The 19,170-nt window shown below is 41.5% G+C and overlaps 2 protein-coding genes across 3 annotated transcripts in view; both read left to right on the top strand.

The window, feature by feature from the left end:
• Lats1 (large tumor suppressor kinase 1) overlaps positions 1–3,600 on the top strand; it is a 34,087-nt gene extending 30,487 nt beyond the window's left edge. For both annotated transcript variants that reach the window (XM_051164645.1, XM_051164644.1), the window contains 3 exons: positions 982–1,164; positions 1,367–1,473; positions 2,605–3,600. In XM_051164645.1, coding sequence (XP_051020602.1) covers positions 982–1,164; positions 1,367–1,473; positions 2,605–3,114 — 800 coding nt within the window. In that variant the 3' untranslated portion in view covers positions 3,115–3,600. The remainder of the gene's footprint in view (positions 1–981; positions 1,165–1,366; positions 1,474–2,604) is intronic.
• A 6,995-nt stretch (positions 3,601–10,595) lies between these two features.
• Katna1 (katanin catalytic subunit A1) overlaps positions 10,596–19,170 on the top strand; it is a 30,728-nt gene continuing 22,153 nt past the window's right edge. Inside the window, exon 1 of the mRNA XM_051164646.1 lies at positions 10,596–10,769. The gene's annotated coding sequence lies outside the window, so the exon portion shown is untranslated. The remainder of the gene's footprint in view (positions 10,770–19,170) is intronic.

The following is a 19,170-nucleotide window of genomic DNA, read 5'->3' as shown; positions in this document are numbered from 1 at the left end:
CAAAAAAAAAAAAAAAAATCAGGGCTAGAGACATGGCTCAGCACTTCAGAATGCACACTACTCTTGGAGAGGACCTGAGTTCAGTTCCCAGAATCCGTGTCATTAGATCACACCTGCCTGTATCTCCAGCTCCAAGCTGACCCTCCAAGCTGACTTCTGAGGGCACTGTACTCAGTCTTGTGCATATGCCCACACATATACACACATTTTTCAAATCTTACAAAGAATTAGAATTACAAGGGACCAGCAAAACTGCGGTGTGGTTACAGGTGTATTCCACCAAGCCAAATTATTGCAGTTCTGGGCATGGAACCCAGGCCTAGGAAAACACTTAAGCAGCTGAGAGCCACCCCAACCCATCATCACTGGGTTTCTTTCTTTCTCTTTCTTTCTTTCTTTCTTTCTTTCTTTGTTTCTTTCTTTCTTTTTTAAAGATTTATGTATTATGTATAGAGTTTTCTGCCTACATATATACCTGATTGCCAGAATGGTTATGAGCCACCATGTGGTTGTTGGGAATTGAACTCAGGGCCTCTAGAAAAACAGACAGTGCTCTTAACCTCTGAGCTGTCTCTCCAGCCCCCTCACTGTGTTTCTTATATGTATGTTTGTTTGCTGTGCTTCTTCCCCATCAGAGTGTCTGAGTGAAGACTTATTTATTTCCATCTGTTGAATTGACCAAATTGATCAAATGTGTTTAAAACTACCCCCAGGAAAAAACAGCAGGGTAATCTGAATGAGATACTTTCTCCTACCTACTCATTACATTGTTATAATTTAGCTTTGAATAAAGCATTGAGTTTACAATTTTTCCTATTTTAAAACTTTTCTGTTGATACCTCAGCAAACAGGCTGTCATCGGTGATAGTAATGCTGCCAATGATTTGGTGTTCTTTGTGCATCATTTCAGGGAAAGCATTTTTAGCTTTAACCCTGATAGACAAACTTGAAGCGTACTTATATCCCTCTTGCTTTGTACAGGGGATCATCCACGGCAAGACAGCATGGATTTCAGTAACGAATGGGGAGACCCCTCTAACTGTCGATGTGGAGACAGGCTAAAGCCACTAGAGCGGAGGGCTGCACGCCAGCACCAGCGATGCCTAGCACATTCTTTGGTTGGGACTCCCAATTATATTGCACCTGAAGTGCTACTACGAACAGGTAAAGCATTTATTTGTTTCATAAAAAATATCAGTGGTCTTTTAAATCAGCCAAACTCACATTAGAATACAACTTATTTCTTCAGGTTTAAGATAAAACTGTTCATTTTGCATGATAAATTGTTGACTTAATGCTAATATTTGTATTCTGACCATTTCTAAAAGCGTTCTTGTGAATAACTATATAACTTTGGTACTTTTAGGCTATACACAGCTGTGTGATTGGTGGAGTGTTGGTGTTATTCTTTTTGAAATGTTGGTGGGACAACCTCCTTTCTTGGCACAAACACCATTAGAAACACAGATGAAGGTAAGGTATAGGACCTGCACAAAAGACTGTTAGCCCTTACACCACAGACCTTTATGTGTGCTCTAGGACCTAAAAGGGCATCTTTCCCAAAACACTTGACACAGGAGTATTTCACATTCTTTCAGATTTTGTTTTATGTAGAGACATTATGTCACCCTGGTGACCTAGAATTCACCATGTAGACCATCTGGCTTCAAACACTGAGGTTTCTTAGGGACAGCTCCTGGATTTAAGCATGAAACATGCATTCATGTGTTAAACAGCCTGAAGGTAATTTTATATAATAGTTGTAGTGCTGTTTGGTTTGTTTTTCTTGAGTGTTAGGGTTCAAGCCCAGGACCTTGGATATGCTAAACTAGTGCTCTACTCCTGAGCTGTAGCCCCAGCTCCCTGTCAGTTCTTTTTGGATGCAATCAATACAAGGCAGGTATAGAGCTTCCTATTTATAACATATCAACTTCAAGATTTTTTGTGGGGCTAGAGAGATGGCTCAGCAGTTAGGAGCACTGACTGCTCTTCCAGAGGACCCGGGTTCAATTCCCAGCACCCACATGGCAGTTCACAGCTATCTGTAACTCCAAGATCTGACACCCACAGACATACATCCAGGCAATACACATAAAATTTAAAAAAAAAAAAAAAAAAAAAAAGGATTTTTGTGTTTTAAAGTTATTTCAGATTTTGAATTTTAAGCCTAGCACAATCTTAATTCCAGGACTTGATAGGCAGAGGTAGATTTCTGTGAGTGCCAGGACAGCCAAGGCTACTACACCCTGTCTCAGAAATAAAACAGCCAGCTAGGTGGCAGTGGCACATTCCTTTAATCCCAGCACTCTGGAGGCAGAGGCAGGCAGATCAGTATGAGTTCAAGGCCAGCCTGGGCTACAGAGTGAGTTCCAAAACAGACATGGCTACAAACAGAAACCCTATCTTGAAAAAAAACAAAAATCAAACAAAACAACCTTACTGTGAGTCTTCTCAAGAGGAAAATATAGGAGAAAGTGACTTATTACTAAAGGTAAAATACCATGCAAATTATTCAGAAAACCAAGTAACCCAGTAAGACATTTGGCATAAACCTTGGGAAGTTGTCATTTTTCATCTCTCCCTAATTTTTAAACTCTTCTCTAGGTTATCAACTGGCAAACTTCGCTTCACATCCCTCCTCAGTCTAAGCTGAGTCCTGAAGCCTCTGACCTCATTATCAAACTTTGCCGAGGGCCAGAAGACCGCCTTGGGAAGAATGGTGCTGATGAAATAAAGGCTCATCCATTTTTTAAGACCATTGATTTCTCTAGTGATCTGAGGCAGCAGTCTGCCTCGTACATCCCTAAAATCACGCACCCCACAGATACGTCCAATTTTGACCCTGTTGACCCTGATAAGCTGTGGAGTGATGGTAATGAAGAGGAAAGCATCAGCGACACTCTGAACGGATGGTATAAAAACGGGAAGCACCCTGAGCATGCTTTTTATGAGTTCACCTTCCGGAGGTTTTTTGATGACAATGGCTACCCATATAATTATCCAAAGCCTATTGAATATGAGTATATGAATTCACAAGGCTCAGAGCAGCAGTCTGATGAAGATGATCAACACACTGGTGCTGATGTAAAAAACCGTGATCTAGTGTATGTTTAACACTCTAGGAGACATTTGTAAGAATTTACAGAAAGGCCTGAAATGCAGGGTATTTTGAGGTTTTGAGAAGATTATGCAAATGTGACAGAGTTTGCTCTGTGTACAATATTTTATTTTCCTAAATTATGGGAAATTGTTTTAAAATGTTAATTTATTCTACCCTTTTAATTCAATAATTTAGAATAAATTGTTATAAGGAAAGTAAATTATGAACTGAATATTATAGTCAGTTCTTGGTACTTAAAGTACTTAAAAAATAGTGCTCTGTTTAAAAAGAGAACCCTGGTATCTATTTGTATATATGCTAAATAATTTTAAAATTCGAGAGTTTTTGAAGATTTGTGAAAGACAGTTTTATCTTGCTTTAACCAAATATGAAACATATCCATATTTCCCTTATAACTTTGGTTTTAGATCACCATAAGCTAAAGAAATCAAGCCATCGCTTCTGAAGTATTCCTAGGTAATGCTATTCTGGAAGTATTACCCTGGATTCACAGATAGAGAGCAGAAGCAACATGTTCACTAGAAGTAATGCAGTTTACCCCTTCCCTCCACATACATCTTTAACCTAGAATTTTTCTCTCAGTTACCGGCTTTAAAAGAAGCCAGAGCACTACTAGTCTTGTCTCCCTGTTGGTATTAATGCTGCTTCCAGTTTTTGTCTTGTTGTTTTGTTTTGTTTTGTTTTGTTTTGTTTGAGACAGGGTTTCTCTGTGTAGCCCTGGCTGTCATGGAACTCCCTCTGTAGACCAGGCTGGCTTTGAACTCAAAGAGATCCGCCTGCCTCTGCCTCCGGAGTGCTGAGATTAAAGGCGTGAGCCACCACTGCCATAAACTGAATTTTCAAATACTGAAAAATAGGGTCTGTAATATTTTTATCTTAAGCTTAGAAGAAAAATTTCCATGTCCTAAGCAAAGAAGTTATTTTCAGTTTATAAAATTTGGATTAGAATTTATGTGGATATACTCACTAAGAAAGTACTTTTTCCAGGGGCTGAGGATATAGCCCAGTAGTAGAGCACTTGCTTAACATACACAAAGCCCTGGGTTCAATCCCTAGCTCCCTGCCCCCTAAAGGTACCTTTGAAGTACAGTGACCAATCTTGATTGTATTATCAATGCTGTAGATGTCCTCTTTCAGAACAGTGCTACAGCATGAATTGTTGGCAAAGGAAAATGTAACTATTTGGCACTATTATACCTAAGAGTAGATTAATTGGTTAAAAATAATTACTAATTAATTCTTAATTGGGTTGACCATTCCTAATTAGAAGATACAAAGTGGTTTAGAAAGTTAAGACCTCCTAAGTTATTAAAGATTATTGTCCTATTTATGTAATGTTTAGGTTCTAAGGAACAGTTGTGGATTCATAACAAAATGCATAGTAACATCTTTTAGGAAGAGTTGGGCTGTATTCTGACCTTAGTAAAGTTTGTATATTATTTCATTTTATTATCAAACTTAATGTTAATGGATAGGAATGATATTTACCTATCTAGCTTTCTTATAAAAGATGATTTGTTTAAAACCATATGTATAGTAAAATTAAAGGCAAAGCTATTTGGTTGAATTGGAGAAAGAGAAAAAAATTACTAGCTTACTCTTTCATGTTGAGCTTAGAACCTGTTACAGTGTAAGAGTGTGCCCTTGGGGCTACTGGTTCTTTTGAGATGAAGGCTTTGTGAACTCTGGCCCTAGTAGAAAAAAAGAGCATATCAACCCATACACAGAAAGTGCTGCATGTGTTTTGAGGAGACCCTGGATGTGATAAAACCTCACAGACAACAGGCTAAAGACCTAAATCCTATAAGTAAATTGCTATATTAAACTGAGAACTTTATTTATTGCACAGTACTCAGATGAGCACATTTATAAACTAATGACATGTTATTGGAAAGGTTTGTAGCGTGCGATATGATGACCCTGTGAATACTGGCACTACACTGACATGTTTTAAACACTATTTTGAGGGCACTGAAATATCGTGTTTCTGAAAGATTTCTAATGAGAACTATAAGAGAATGTGCTATCACGGAGCAGTTGAATAGTCTTTAAAATCCTATGCAAAACATATGTATTCAAGAATGTTTGACTTGGCTCCCTCTTATTAAGATAACCCTCTTCTTCTCTGGGTTTCTTCACCCAGATCAGCATTTTCATTTAGTGGTTTTACTCCTGGATTATGGTGCAATAGAATAGAAAACCAGCTTCAACGTGTTCACCCTGCAGGACAGCTGAGGTGCTGTCTCTTCCTCCCCACACCCACGCTTCCTCAGGTGTAAACACTACAGGTCCTATGTCCTTCCACGCATTTGTCTGAGGCAGTAGACAAGCATTTGGTATCCGTGGTTTTAGTATTTTATACACAATTTTAATATTTTGGAGACTCATACTGGTTATTTTACTCCCTGACTATATCCAGTTCTTCCAGCATAGAAGCTGGTGCTTTCTGAGAAAACAACGAGAACAGCGTAAAAACCTGGACACTCTTAACTGAAACGGGCAAAGACACTGTTCTTCCTCCTCTCCCTTAAACTGGCCGTCTCGTGTTCTCGCCCCCATGATGCGTATCAGTAGTATTTATAAAACGCGTTATGTAATTGTACATACTGTTGTGTATTGTTCAGTGACATCCTGAGGCAGGCCTTGTTGCTGTATCTGTCCTATCTTCCTATTTGTAATAGAAACTATAGAATGTATGACTAAGAAGTCACTTTGAGATGACTTTTTTAAAAAGTTATTACCTTCTGCTGTTGAGAAGTGCAAAACTGTGAGTGGAAATGTTTTATTTTGAGTTAATATGTTAGAAAGTAGAAACACAGTGGGAGGAGTTTTTAGATATGCTGCTGCTGTTACCCAAGGTACTTCAGAAATTTTTCTATAATGAACAAAAGAATCCCTTTGATATTTAAAGTAAAACAGTCTTTTTTTTTAATCTAAAGTGTAATTTGGGTCAACATATTGGTATATTTGTAAAGTGCCTTAGTATATTCCTTTGTGGAGGGCACTACCCAGTTTACTTTTATATTGTATTATGTATATACGTATTTTGTATTAAAATGGAATCAATGGCAACACTACCACTTTATAAAATAATGCTTTGCTAGGGAAAAATTACAGCTTTGCAATATAACAACTGTTTTTGCATATCTCTGAATGTAATAGAACAAATAATGAGTCTGTTTTTAATGGATCCATATGCATTTTCCTAATCATTTCCTCTAGTGTAACACTTGCTGGGATAATAAAAACTTCAGATCTTTTAACCATGTGTGGAGAGCTGAATTACATTGTTTCCACTTTGCTTTGTGGGGGCGGGGCCTACGTGCGTGAGGCACAGGGCAAGCTTCAGGACTCATTTCTCTCCTTGATTGTGTGGGTGCTGAAGTCAAACTTGTACCTTCAAGGGTGGTGGCAAGAGCCTTTACCCACTAAGGAAAGTTAGCAGCCTGCCTTTCCTTCTCTTCTCCACCCCCCGCCCTTCACATTTATGTGTTGTGTGTATGTGTGTGCACATGCCACAGCATGCATGAGAGATCAGAGGATTTGTGAGATTCGGTTCTCCCTATCAGCCACATGGCTCCTGGGGATTGAATCCAGTTGTCAGGCTTAGAGACAATCGCCTTTACCTGCTGAGCCATTTTATCATCCCAATTTTTAAATTTTTTTTTGAGAATTTAATTTTATATAATTTCTTAAGTTTTTAAAAAATTAGAAAGAATTCTATCACTTCTCCCTTCCCTTTCCTCCCTCCAATTTGCAATGTACGCCCCACTTGGCATTCTCAAAAATCCATGGCCTCTTTTCATGTGTGTGCTTGTTCCTAAATAAATAAATACAACCTTCTCAGTCCATAGAATATTATTGTATGTATGTGATTTCAGGATGGACCTTTTTTTGGATAACCATTTAATGTGCTTTCCCTGGGAAAGACTTTCTCCCACTTGCAGCATTGCTTACTTACCTATAGCTCTTTGTCTAGGTTTGAGGCCCCATGAGATTCGCCCATCTGTGTTAGTATGTCTACTGATGTCATCCTTGTTCCAGCCTAGTTTCCTACATTCAATTTCCATTTTGTTTAATCTTAGAAAATTTATGATTAAAAACTTTGATGCTTTGGAATTGATGTGTAGAACAATGATAGTACAGTTATGTAGTTAAGACAAATCAGCTGTAGGATGTAGGGGACATTTCATTTTCTCTAGTGGAAGTAAAAATCAGGGTCTAAAAATTAATGTGTTCCTTTATATTTCCTTTTTATTTATTTTTGGTTTTTCGAGACAAGGTTTCTCTGTGTGTAGGCTTAGCTGTCCTGGACTCACTTTGTAGACCAGGCTGGCCTTGAACTCACAGCGATCCGCCTGCCTCTGCCTCCCCAGTGCTGAGATTAAAGGTGTGCACCACCATGCCAGGCTTTCCATTTTATTTTATACATTTAAAACAACGTATGTATATACATGTGCAAAGGTGCCCTAAGGGTCCAGGAAAAGGTGTTGGGTCCCCTGGAGCTAGAATTACATGTAGTTTTTGATGTGCCTAATGTGGGTGCTAGGAATTCAACTCCAGTCCTCTGAAAGAACAGCAAGTACTTTTAACCTCTTACCCAGTTTCCAGCCTTGTAATTCCATTTTAAAACTTTTCTTTTTGTTTTTTTAAGATTTGTTCTCATGCAACTCAGGTTGGTTTGTAATTTAGGGAGCTGAAGCTGGCCTTGCACCTCTGAGGCTCTTGTTTCTACCTACTGAGTGGTAGACACATGTCTGCTGTTCCATCCAGACCCTAAAACATTTCCCTAAATAAACTCTACGTTAGTATCATTAATATGTGTATGTATGTATGTATGTCACTGGGCATGGTGGTGCACACCTGTAATCCCAGCTCTCTGGAAGGCAGAGGCAGGCAGATCTCTTGAGTTCGAGGTCAGCCTGGTCTACAACGCAAGTCCAGGATAGCCAAGGCTACACAGGGAATCCCTGTCTCAGAAAAGCAAAAACAAAAACAAAAAAAGTACGTGTGTCTGTGTATAGGTTACATATATATCTATTGAGGCCTGTTCCTTTTGAGGAGCATAACTATAGATATTTTTATTTTATTTTAGGCCCACCAGCCACATCATATCAGCTCGTTGCTGATGGAAAAGAATCTCTATACAAGGTCAGGCTGACCATAAGCTATGTTTATGATCAGCATACCCTATGGCCTGATTAATCAGCAGAAATTCCCCAACCATAAGCCCAGCTGCTCCCAACTGCCAGGCACACCTTCAAGGTCAGCGAGAACTTCATGTTAGCAAAATAACTTGAGTCAGCCGACTACCCTGTTCCACCATCTACCCTCCTGTATGAGATAATTGCAGTTTTCACCTTTAAATACGCAATACAATTTCCCCTCAAGGACAAGATTCAGATCCCAAACTGGATGCCTCCCTGAGCTCAGAAAATAAAGCTTTCATTTTAAGCTTCTAGATCTGAAATGAGTTTTCTTGGCTTCCACTCCAAACCTAACAATACACATACACACACACACACACACACACACACACACATTGGTGTTTTGAGACAGGATTTCTCTATGTTGCCCAGGCTGTCCTGGAACTTGCTCTGTAGGCCAGGCTGGCCTTGAATATAATTTTTATATTATATATATATAATTATAATTCTTAGATGTTCTCTCAAATCAGTTGAACACGAAACATTTCAAATGTTCCCAATCTGCTTGTTTCTCAAAAAGGGAATAAAAGTTGCCAGATATGTTTGAGGCATGGATGGCTACTGTCCCCAGCATCCAGTGTTTCATCATTCATTCTGCTACCCAGATACCCAAAGCATCTTCCTGGATTTACAATCTGGGCATAACTCTAGGTTGTCTACTGGGGAAGGTTCAGTTTGCTCAGCAGGGGGAAAAATCGTTTTCAGTAATAGGTTTTGAAGGGAGCCGGTCGTTCAAAAGAGCACAGATTACTGGGGATGAAGGAGTTAATTAGAGTTATGCCATGGACAGACAGATGGGGAAAAGAATGGCATGGGAGTCCACGGAGAGCTTAGGACCCAGTACCACAGACAGAGAGACAGCACAGTATGGTCCCTAAAGAGAATGGAGCCTCCTCTTACAGCTTTTGAGGGTTGAGAGAAGATCATAGGAGCCTGAAGGCAGGCTCCACTTCTCAAGTTGGATCCAGGAAAGGCTGCGCGTACTGGATAAGACAAGCTCTTGATGTAGACTCAGTAGCAAGTCTGCTAGCCCTGGGCTCTGGACAGTGACTCGGCAGGGTGCCTGCCAGTATCAGTGAGGGGATCCCTGATCTGGATTCTCGTAGTGCATGCTTATTCCTCTTGATCTGAGGCTGGATGACGACAGAGACTCTTCTTGTGACCTTGTGACCAGGTCATCTACGAGAGCAAAAAGTGCTCCAAACTGTTGAGACATCAATGTTTTCTGGCCATTGTAAATGCAATGGCCAGAATTGTGTTTGGAAGGAGGTAGTTGTTCTAGGTATTTGTTGAACTGGGAGCTGGGGGTATCACTCCTATAGTAGTTTGTCTAGCGTGTACAAAGCCCTGGGTTAGCTCTCTAGCACCACAAACCACATGGGGCCGGGCATATGCTTAACTACTGCCCTGAGGAGGTGGGAACAAAAGGATCAGAAGCTTGGTGTAATTTTTAGCTACAGATGAAGCTCCATGCTTGCCTGACCCCTCTCTCTATCTTGAAAACTGTATTTGTATTTATTGAGCTAGTGGAATTCTTTTCCTGAATTGCGAGTGAGCGTGTGTGTGTGTGTGTGTGTGTGTGTGTGTGTGTGTTTGTGTGTGACTATGTAGCCCTGGCTGGCCCAGAACTCACAGAGATCCATCTAACCTGCCCAAGCACTAAGATTAAAGGCAAATACCCATGGCTGGCATGTTTTAATGTTAGAAAGTGAAGTACATTACCTGTACCCTGACAATGTGTCAATGACTCTTTTCTCCCCATAGCACTGTCTAGTACGTATCTATAAACCGTGAAACACACATTACTTTTTATGATTATATTAAACGATATGATTATATTAAAACGATAGTCCCCTTTTTAAAAAAATCAAGGAAATAAAAGTCCACCGGTAGCGTGTCTTGAGGGTATTCGTGTTGCACGGTGGCATGGGTCCCAGGCTACATATTCTAAGTACTGGATTCTAAAGCAAGATTTGTCATAAACGAACTGTTTGACCACTGACACACACCTGTAAGAGAGCCCCTGACCTCCTAACCTCAGAGCAGCTCAGTGAAACTCTACGAGGATGCAACGCCAGCGCCTTGGGAAGAGATACTTAGGTCCACAAGGTAAGTACTGAAATAGGAGAGGCAGCACGAAGCCCTTCGCCACGCCTACTCCTATTCCTTAGCCGCGCGGACTGCGCAGACGCACCCGGAGCCTGGCCACGCCCCCCACAGGTTCCGCCTGCGCGCGCACGCCCGCATAGCCTCACTTCCGGGGCGTGGCCCCGCGGGTGCGGGCTTGGCAGTGGGCGCTGCTTTAAGTGGGCCTGCCGGGTTTGACTTCAAATTGGCTGCGGAGCTGGAACTGCGGCTCCCGCGGGCCTCGGCTGTGCGGCTCCGACTTCTTTCCCCGCCACGCGGCGGGCAGCGTGTCCCGAAGCCTCGGGCCGCTTCAGGTGAGTGCTCGGGCCGGGGAAAACCCGGTCCAGCCTCGGTGCACAGCGCTCGCCCGACGAGCCCTCCTGTGAGGCCACCTCCGGCCCGGGTCAGTACAGGTGTCACCCGACCCACGAAAGCGTTTGAAGCTTTCACGCCCCCGCCCCGAAACCTCCGCCCTGTAAAAAATGCCCAAAGCGTGGACGTTGGGATTCGGCTTCTTTGCGTACAGTTTGTTATGTTGTTGTGCTGCTTTTTAGTGGCTTACTTATTTTTGTTCCGTTTCTCCTTTGTATTTGTCTTTATTTTTAGTTTTGAACTTTATTGCTAATGTGTGAGTGTAGTCTAGATAGACGTGGGCGCGCGAGTGGAGGTCAGAGGACAGCTCTGTGGAGTTGGTTCCTTCTATCCACCACTATACATGGGTCTCAGGGTTGAACCAGGGTCGCCAGGCATGCTGGGCAAATGCCTTTACCAGCTGAGCCAACTCACTGACCTTTGTTTGCTTTTGTTGTTGTTTTTTAAGTGTGATAATATTGATGTTCGTTCTTTCTGTCTTCTGTGTTTCTTTCTGTCTTATTTCGAGACAGGGTTTCTCTGTGTAGCTCTGGCTGTTCTGGATCATATTCTGTAAACGATACTGACCTCAAAATCAGAGATCCGCCTGCCTCTGCTTGCTAGTGCTGGCATTAAAGGTGTGCACCGCCAGGCTTGAAGTTAATTCTTATTTTAGCCCAGTGTTCTCCCATAGACTCATATATGGCCCTTTCCGTTTGACAATGTAGAAAAAATTTAACCCTGGAAGCATTTGCTTCATTCTATATGCGGCAGCAAAATTGCGTCTAAACGTGTATGCACGTTGCCAGCCTTATTTGTTTGAGACAGTAGCCAAAGCTAGCCCTGAACTCCTGATCCTCCTTACTTCTGCCTTGTACTGGGATTACAGGCAGCTTCACCACACCTAGTTCAGACCTTTATTTAGTAACCATTAGTACTTTTTATGTAATTAACTCCCAACAGAACAGTGATGTCCCTCTCTCTTGAACATGTCCACTTATGTCTTCCATTTAAATCATACTGTTGTGTTTAAATATCTGTATTATTAGTATGCCCGGCTAGCAGTCAATCAAGACCCAGACTTATTATAAATATAACACTTGTTATATTTTAAAATAACCTAAGTTATTTTAGTTAACCTAAGACAGGGCAGACATTAATTCTCTAAATTACTTCCCATAGTGGGGCACGAATAGGATACCTGCCCCAGTCCCATGCCAACTGTTTCTCATAACTTCTATCAAGCTACTGCCTATCAATAACCTCAAATACTTGTTCCTGTTCTTCATCTGTGCCAAATCTCCATCCATTGCCGGCCACATGCTTTTCTTCCATCTAAGCCATGCCAGCCGGCCGCCTTCTCTTCTCTTCTGGTACTTCTTTCTCTTACCCAGGATTTTTTGTCTCTCCAAGCCCAGGAACCTTAGCCACACCTATCTCAGTTGCCCTGCCCAGGTGGGGTGGCCTTTTATTGGTCAAAAGGTGGGTCACAGAGACAGTAAGCAGTAATGAGCATCAAAATACATCAGACCAATCCCCAACATCATACCTTTAACTCCTGCTTGAAACATTGATGTTTCAGAAGGTGTGCACTTAGCAGGTGTCAAAGATTGCCACACACTAATGGGCTAAATGTAGCAGTATCCTGTTTTCATTTCTGAAGGAGATAGTTTGGTAATTAGTAAGTTTTCAAACCAAGAAATAGCAAAAACTGCCTCCTACCGACATTGGCAACCTGTGACCTGTATCATGCTTTGAAAAAATTATTCGTGTTGATGTGTTGATCAGCTTTCCAGTCTCATAGAGCACAAAAAGCTATGTGAACCTTTATGGCATTTATTATCCAATGAGGCTGTTAGACGTGTGTGTGTGTGTGTGTGTGTCTGTAAATAAAATCTTCTAAGGATTCTGTATCTGATTTTGAAAATAGTATCAAAAATTCTGATAAGTAGTAAGGATCAAAAAATCTCATTGAATTGACTTTGTTGTGTTTCTGTTCAACAACAGCATGTTGGCTTTTTTTTTTTTTTGTCTGCTTGACTGTGAAAAAAATAGCATGTCAAATCACTATGGTCCACGTCAGTAGTATGCTAAGTGGATTTTGCTGGTGCTGTCTCTTGATAGGGCTTGAGTGTGGCTTTTAAGTTGTTACACTTACTAATCTGTTTCATTCAAGATGAACTGAAGGGTTACAATACTATAGAATGGGTTTTGTTTTGTTTTTTCTGAAGAGGTTTGCATGTTTATGCATGGGTCTTTTAGTAATAATAACTTTATTGTGCTTGAATATACATCATATGATTATAAAGGTTTTTTTAAAAAAAAAAACTATGCTATGCTTTAATTGTTCTTTGGGGGGACCTGCCAATTTTTGGGCTGATTGATAGTTGTTAGTGACTATGGAAATTATCATGTAGTTGTTTTCATGTTCCAGAGGTAAACGTCCTGAAGTTGCTCATCTGTCTCTAGCACCTTTCAAAGTACTTTGTTAGGCAAGTCTGACAACCCAATTTCAAATCCTAGAACCCAGCTAAGGGTGGAAAGAGAAAATTGACTCTTCTGACCTCGACACATGTTTTCTCTCTCTCTCTCTCTCTCTCTCTCTCTCTCTCTCTCTCTCTCTCACACCTCGACACATGTTTTCTCTCTCTCTCTCTCTCACACACACACACACACACACACACACACACACACAAATAAAGTTTTTTTGTTTTTTTTTTGTTTTTTGTTTTTTTGGTTTTTCGAGACAGGGTTTCTCTGTGTAGCCTTGGCTGTCCTAGACTCACTTTGTAGACCAGGCTGGCCTCGAACTCACAGCGATCCGCCTGCCTCTGCCTCCCGAGTGCTGGAATTAAAGCTGTGTGCCACCACCGCCTGGCTCTTTCATGTGTTTTTAAGTTTTCTTTTTTTCCCAGGGAATGCATTTATAGATTGATTATTTAACTTCTAATTCTTTTTAATTTTTGTTTTGACTTTTTTGCAGTACTGTAGGTCAAACCCAGGGCCTGGTACATGCTAAGCTGTCACTCACACACTGAGCTACATCCCTGGTCTATGCAGATTTTAGAACTCCTCCTATTCCAGAGGTAGACTTCCTAAAATTGCTTGTTTGTCTCCAGCTGGTTGAGAGTACTGTGCCAGGCAAAGCTGACTACCTGAGTTCAGCTCCTGGAACCAGCTTAAGGTAAAAAGAGGATCCACAGGTTGTCTGTCTGCCCTCTGACTGCCACACATATGTCATGGCACACATTTTCCCCCTTATGAGTTTATTGCTAGTATTTGCTTATTTTTGTGTGTATTTTTGTGTTTATTTTGTGTGTCTTGGACTTACTTTGTAGACCAGGCTGACCTCAAACTCACAGAGATCCACCTGCCTCTACCTCCCAAGTGCTGGGCTCTACTTCTGTCTTTTATCTTATAGGAAATTCTTTTCAACCTGGTGCTCCTTAAATGTTTCTTGAATGGGTGACCTGTGCATTACAGTAAAAATGGCAGTTCTCAGTGGAGCCCAGCCTATGATACTCGCTTTAGATGTAGATCAGCAAGGGCCTCAGCTGGTTGGCTACATCTTAGTGCTCCTCTTTTGGAGGTCTTTAGTTGCTGGTTTTTCCAATTGTACATGCATGGAGGAGTTACTTTGCTCTTTGTAGAGGGACTTTTTCAGTCACATATTAAGTTTGATTAAAACAGCTATAAGTTTTTGTGTGTAATTAAATTTATGCTTGAATTAACATTTCCTGTTTTAGCTTGTTCAATTTGAATAAATTTAGTCATTTGGCTAAATTATAATCAAGTCTTATAAACAAAACAGCATGTTGGGTAGTGTACAAGAAGGGCTTGAATAAAATGAAGCAGCAGATTGTCTTTCTAAGAGTTAAGATTCTGAATCTTGAGGCAACTTTTTTGGAGGCTGGTGGCGTTACATTAACCTTGAGACAGTAGGGAGTGTTAACAATTAATAGTAGTTAATTTTTCTCTATTAGCCTTTTCCCCTTACATAGACTCTCTTCCTCAAATATTGCCAGTTTCTATGCTACATAAACCCAGTTTCTGTTCTCCTGCACTGGAATTTCTGCCATGATAAAGAAAATTGAAGAATGTCATAAATACAAGTATTAATATTCTGGCTTAGATATTGCTACAGTAATAGAAAACAATTACTTATATCTGACAGTATATCCATAAACAGTTTGTTTTCTTTGATACCCAAAGACTTAGCATGTCATCTGTTAATTGAATTGACTTTATATTATTTGTTAGAAAATATCAAGCTGGGCATGGTAACTCAACACCTGTAATCCTGCCACTTGGGAGGTTGAGCAAGAGAGTTATTATGGGTTCTAGGCCAACCTGAGCTAGTATGAAACCCTGCCACTCTCCTCCCTGAAGAAAAGAAAAAGATTTGGTTTGAAGCGAATTCTATCTGACTAGAAAGAAAAATTCAAAACAGTATACCATTGAAGAAGGCTAGGAATAACTCCTATGATCTTTGAGCCCTGAACCATGACCATTAAAAAAAAAGAGAAACTTGCTATCCAAGGCCAATGTCTCCTGGTGAAAAAGCCTAAGACCCAAGGTGGCTCTTAGGCCATATGAATAAAGATACCAAAACCTATTAATATTTCAAAGCTCAGGCCTTAGCTGGGCAGACTCTCAGCTCATATAAGTTAACCCTACCTACCACCTAGCCCCATCCAGCCACGTGGCCAGCTATACCTTCCAAGCCCATAATCACAGCTGTCTCCTCTCATGTCTCCTGGCAAAAAGGCTTTCCTCTTTCTTCTTCCCAGAGTTCTTCTTTCCTACCTAGAAGTCTGTCCTTCCTACTCCCTGCCCTCTTGGCTGTCAGCAACTTTTATTATCCAATCAGGGATAATTTGGGAGGCAGGGTTTACATAGTATCATTTTAGATATGTGAGAATTTGCTCATGGGACAGTAAGGATGGTGGAGGGCAAGCAGTTAACATTTGAATACATAGTAGCTCCAGACCAACCCCAACAATCAGCTGTGCGCTTCCAGAGCCGTCCAGACTCTTCTCTTACCATGCTGCTGCCCAGACTAGGCATCACTGTAGGGCAAAGGTGGCTTCAGAGCAGAAGTCATCACACAAGAATCAAACAGGCCCGGAGAGATGGCTCCTTCTTCCAGAGGACCCAGGTTCAATTTCCACCACCCTTGTAGCTGCTTACAAGTGTCTGCAACCTCATTGTTGGGGATCTGATGCGTCCTCTGTCCTGTGGGCACTGTATGCACTTGGGGCACATACATTCAGGCAAAACACCCAAATTCATAAAATAAAAATTAAAAAAAAAGAAAAAAGAATCAAGTAATAGTCCCAGCTTGGTGGGATGAAGGAATGTAAGAGTTGTGGGGATCAGAAGCTAGATCCAGGGATGAGGGTTGTAGTTAAGACAGCCCTAGCAGCAGTGCTGCATTGAAGGTTAGCTAATTCTCTTCAGGGTTAAACCTTGTAGATCGTGTGTGTGTGTGTGTGTGTGTGTGTGTGTGTGTGTGTGTGTGTGTGTTTTGTATTGAAGGTTACCTAATGTTTAAGATTCCTACTTGTAATGCACCTCAGATAGTTCTTTCTCAGAGGCCTGGATATTGCTCAGTAGTAGAATGTGGAGCACCTTCAAGGCTCTCTCTCACTTTCACCAGCAGGAGCCAAGTGAGAAAGAGGGCGATTGCTCAGTTTTCCCTTGTTTTCTTTATCAACTTTGATGTGACTGGAATTCTTACTGTTTAGAAGTTAGGTAAAATGTACCCACACAGGCTAAGGAGATGGCTCTGTTGGTAAAGTGCTTGCCGGGTGAGAATGAAAATCTGGGTTGGGGGCTGTGTGTGGTGGCGCACACCTTTAATCCCAGCACTGGGGAGGCAGAGGCAGGTAGATCTCTCTGAGTTCAAGGCCAGCCTGGTTTACAAAGCGAGTCCAGGAAAGCCAGGGCTACACAGAGATACCCTGTCTTGGGAAAACAAAGAAAATTATGATTGGATCCCCAGAAGCCACTGGGTACTTAGGGCACATGTCTGTATAATGTTAACGCTGGAGAAACAGACAGAAGGATCCCTGAGACCTGAGACCTGCAGGGCAGCCAGGCTAGCCAGTCAGCAGTAAGCCCTAGGTTCGGTTAGAGACCCTGTTTCCAAAAATAAGGCAGAGAGCATTTAGGAAGAACTCTAGGCTGTGTTCACTCTCTAACGCTGATACCTCCCCCATCACAATCCCCCGCCATCCCAACCCCCATGTAAAAACCATTCTAAACTTTTTATTTTTGTTTGGTTTGGTTTGGTTTGGTTGGTTCAAGACTGGGCTTCTCTGTGCAGTCCTGGCTATCCTGGAGCTTGGTAGGCACTGCCATACCTGGCTAAAATGTTATCTTTTTAATTAATTTGTTTTATGTATATGAGTGCTCTATCTGCATGTACACCTGCAAGCCAACAGAGGGCATCAGATCCCAGTGTAGATGGTTGTCAGCCACCATGTGTTCGCTGGGAATTGAACTCAGGACCTCTGGAAGAACAGACAATGCTCTTAACCACTGAGCCATCTCTCCAGCCCTAAGTGAAAGAAAGAAAATATTCATTTCCTTTCATCTTAAATTGTGTTATATATTCATTTTTACTTAGTTTTTTATTTTTTTGCTTATACATCTTTTTGTTTTTTTCATAATCAGAAACATAACAAATAATTTTTCTCAATTTTTCAAAGATTCAGGTTTTATAATTATTTTCCAGTTTAGGGGATTTTCTCTGTTTTTAATAAATTTGGCCATTAACTTATTTCTATATTTTCTTATGTTTTTAGCTTGCTACTAGCCTTTTTCCAGTTTCCTGAGTTGGTAGCTGCTAGTTGTGTGTGTTCTTTCTTACAGTTTTGGGTATGGAGAATTTCTTACTTGGTATTAACTCCACCCCATCGTTTTGATACTGTGTGCTTGCCCCAGGCTGGAGCACCCTTCTCTAAGCACTGGCTTTCTCAGTTGTCCTGACAGAGAGAGCTCCTGAAGAGTTGCTGCACTCCTGCTCTTATTAGCCCCACGGTGACGGTCCTGCTGCCTGTGTCCGGCACTGACAGCTGCTGGGTTTCGGCCCTGTGCTGAGCAGAGGGGTGGGGAAATAGATTGCCAAGAAAGTGGAACTTAGAAAATTCACTTAGTTCTGTTTCCTAGGGGGCTACTGTTCCTCCTCCCCCACACCAGGACCCAGTCCTGTCATTTTGCTGGTTTTCAGAATGTTCTGTGGTGCCAGGTCTGTGACCCTGCCTTAACTGTATGTCACTCCCTAAGGTTGGCTCTCAGAAAGAGATTGGCATCTATCTTGGCTTCCTGTCTCTTTCTTGTGCTTGGAACCTGAGTCTGGTCATTAGATGAAAGGTTTTGAGGTTGATGATTCTAATACAGTGCCTAATACATAGCCCACGGCGTGCTTCAGTCAACCCTGCTGAGAAAAGGAGCAGCAGTTGTTCTCTGGCTGGGTAGAGGATACGAACCCTAGGGGACAGCAGAGAATGTGACTTGAGGTGGGTGTGACCCTAACGTCCTTTCTCTTCAGCCGAGGTTGTAACACCTCCTAAACCTCCTGTAAGGTTTCTTTTGTAGAACACAGTACTAGCCTCGTGTACTCTGGCAAATAGAGTTCATCCTTAGCTCTTCCCAGCTAACATTTTTCTATTGCTTCCATAATTGGGCTACTTGGCAGATAATCTTTGTAGTCCAACAGTGTAGTTGGTCTCACTGATTCCTGGGATGCCTGCCCACCCACCACCATCGTCCTTGCCCCTGCCCACTGACCAAACATTCTACTTAAAATTGTACTGGAGAAATTTATTTGATTTTTTTTTTTTTTCCTCAAAGAGGTCCTTTTCCAAAAGTAAAGAAAATAAGAAAGATTGTCTTTAGTCTAGTGAGGCATGGTGGCACATGCTGGAATTCCCACCACATGAGAGGCTGAGACAGGAAGACTTCTAGTTAGGGGCTGGGCTACATAATAAGTTCCAAGCTTGTCTGTCTCAAAACACTAAAAAGAAAAAAAAAAATCATCAATTAACTCGGTCTTAGCTATGGACGACATGACTCGTCAAGAAGCACAGTTAGTGTGGATAGTTTGGATAGAGTAAGCTGGGGTCAGCTCCTACATGGAAACTACCCTGGTCTTAAAAATATTTATTTTATGTGACTGTGAGTGTGCATGCATGCACATGTCTATGCAGTGACAGTGAATGGAGGTCAGATGCGGGCATTGGCTCTCCTGACACTGTAGTTAAAGCCAGTTTGTGAGTGTGCATGAGCAGTAGGTGCCCTTAACCACTGAGCCACGCTCCAGGTCTGCAGTTATCCGTTACTACCCAGGAACTCCCATTT

This window comes from Acomys russatus, chromosome 21, assembly GCF_903995435.1.
Source record: "Acomys russatus chromosome 21, mAcoRus1.1, whole genome shotgun sequence".
In the NCBI taxonomy this organism is placed as follows: Eukaryota; Metazoa; Chordata; class Mammalia; order Rodentia; family Muridae; genus Acomys; species Acomys russatus.
The sequence above is the reverse complement of the archived record's forward strand: the minus strand, read 5'-3'. Positions and strand labels throughout refer to the sequence as shown.